Source organism: Charadrius vociferus, unplaced genomic scaffold, assembly GCF_000708025.1.
Source record: "Charadrius vociferus isolate BGI_N301 unplaced genomic scaffold, ASM70802v2 scaffold323, whole genome shotgun sequence".
Lineage (NCBI taxonomy): Eukaryota > Metazoa > Chordata > Aves > Charadriiformes > Charadriidae > Charadrius > Charadrius vociferus.
Genome location: NW_009647692.1, coordinates 790,844 through 793,299, shown reverse-complemented (window position 1 = coordinate 793,299; position 2,456 = coordinate 790,844). Strand labels below are relative to the sequence as shown.

Sequence of the window (2,456 nt, the reverse complement as noted above, 5' to 3'; positions counted from 1 at the left end):
AGGGACCCTCCCTCCGGAGCAGGAAGCAACCGGGCGGGCGGATGCGCTGATGCTGCCGGTGTCAGTGCTGATTCAGCACCGCAGCGGTAAAGCATGGCAAGGGGGTACCAACGCCGGCGGTAGTGCCGGGCTGCTCCGGGCTGGGCTGGCAGGAAGGGAACAGGTTTGCCTCCCTGTGTGCGCGAGAATAGAGTAACAAAATATAAACAAGAAAATCACATTTCCTCCCGTTCTGAAAGTGGTCTTATGTGCCCCCGTTATTGGTGGCGTTCAACTCTCTCCTTTCCCTTAGCCCACTGGCATCTGGGAGAAATGATGAGCTCCTTTCATGTTTTAATGATCAAAATACCTTTTCAGGCACAGGACACAGGAGGAAAAGGCAGGACCAGCTTGCTGGCTAGTGCTGGGTGTTGCCCTTACACCTGCAGCCAAACTACTGCAAGGCGCAGGAACGCGCAGCCAGGAGGGTGCAGAGCTACCGGGGCCAATCCTCGTTCAGAAGTGTGCCCTGAGCACGGCGTGAGAGCGCAGGGAGAGGGTCTAACGATGGACTATCAACACAGACTCCTGTCTTACCACCCACCCGGCCAGCTGATGCCCGGAATAAAAATCACTCTGGTTCTTTGGTGTTGCGGCTGGAGGAAGCTGCCGGCACCCTTTGGCAGAGGAGCGATTTCAGAGGGATCGAGCCACACTAGATTTGGCGGCCATGTAGCGTGGTCTGGGGAGGGGCTGGTGGCACCCGGGCCAGGGGTGCAAGTGGGAGGCTGAAGGGGATGGGGATCCCCTGATCCCACAGCAAGCAGGATACGGTGCCCAGCAGCTTGGCGCTCGCCTCCTCCGCATCCTGCCGACCGCCAGCGCGAGCTGCCGCATGGGACCGGCCCCGGAGTGCCAGCATGGGCTCTGCTGCCCAAGGTCCTCTGTGGGCACGCAGCTCCCACACGCCACGGCCACCCCAACGCTCACCTGAGCAGTGCTTCTGCAGGCGGAGGATCTCCAGATGCAGGTCATGGAGCAGCTCCATCTGCTCCTTCTTCAGGAAAGCGATGTGCCGCTGCACGCTCTGGATCTGGTGCTCCAGGGACACGGTCTCCATCGCAACCAAGTTCACAGTCCAGGCCTGCAGGGAGCAGAGACGGCTTGCGATCAGACATGCAGCAGCACAGCAGCCCGGTGCACACAGTGCCTGCAGCCCTTGCGAGGGGCAGAGCCCATCGGCTGCGGGGTGGGTGACCGCTCTCCCCTACCCTCCCACAGGGACGTGGCTGTGGGTGAAGCAGCTCTGCTCAGAAGATCCCTGGGGAATGCTCCCCAAGCCATCCCACCGCCCCAGCGCTGCTCAGGCTGGCTCCCGTCCCGCTGTTCTGGGGCTGGCAGGCTCAGAGACTGCACCAGCAGAAAACGCTGCCGCATGGACCCTGGCACCCAAGTGGCTCGTTTCTATTTCGAATGTGGCCCTAGGAAATGCGTTATCGCCAGGCAGGATCACATCTGGGACAGGATTGCTCCCCGCAGTCCCCAGGTGGGACTTGCACCAGAGACGAGTTTGGCTCTCGTTTGACAAGCCACATATTACGCAGCAGTAACTGCAGCGAGAAATCTAACACATGAAAAATACAATATGCTCCATCTAACCCGATCAGTGTTACGCGGCGAAGAGAGTCATGTTGTCTTCCAGAAGAAGAAACGTCTTCCCCGGTAATTCGCCTGGCAGACAAGAGCTGCTGTCAGTCCTGCGCCGGACGGCTCAGCCCGCGGTGGGGGTCCAGCACCACGTGTTAACGGCTTCGGCAAAGCAGCGGCGCGAGCTGCCTACCTGTGCCGCTGCACCGGGGAGATAAAAATAAACCCCCAAAAGAACCCTTAATCCGGGGAAATACCATTTTGTACAAATGTGAATCCGTCCTTACGCCCCGTGCCCAGCTCGGGAGGAGGGGCAGCCGCAGCAAACCCAGGTGGCAGCGGGGAGGACGTTTTGCCAGCAAGCCCGAGGGACGGCGTGCACCACCCCGGCCCCGGGAAGCCGCTTCCATTCCCTCCTTCATCCACCTCTGACTTCAGTTTTCTTTCTATAGAAACTTCAGAACTAAGGGAGTGCTTTGGCTCATGTTTACGGCACACCCAGCTCCGTAATGTAGTGCATTTTAAGATAATTCCCGCAACCTAAATCAAATCAAACTGCATTTAAGCTCGATTCCACAGTAAGTGATCTTGGCAGTGCCCCGAGTTCAGAGCTTTGTTCTTGCCAAGGCCTCTCCAGATTGGTGAAATCCCTACCGTCAGGTCTCCCATTGCATGACGGGGCGGGGGTGCAGTGATGCTCCAACACTAACGTGTTCGGGGTGTTCCCTGCCGTGCCCCGCTGCTGCAGCATCGCCCCACGGCCCCAGCCCACCCTCACCGGCCACGGCTCCTGTCACCTGCGCCACCCGTCCCCTCTGCCACCTGGCGGG

At 59.5% G+C, this 2,456-nt stretch overlaps 1 protein-coding gene across 1 annotated transcript in view; it reads right to left on the bottom strand.

Annotated features, from left to right (window-relative positions):
* Nucleotides 1-1,106, bottom strand: part of LOC104283315 — a 23,498-nt gene extending 22,392 nt beyond the window's left edge. The window contains exon 1 of the mRNA XM_009881473.1: nucleotides 970-1,106. Within this exon, the coding sequence (XP_009879775.1) occupies nucleotides 970-1,099 (130 nt within the window). The 5' untranslated portion in view covers nucleotides 1,100-1,106. The remainder of the gene's footprint in view (nucleotides 1-969) is intronic.
* Nucleotides 1,107-2,456: the final 1,350 nt, after the last annotated feature.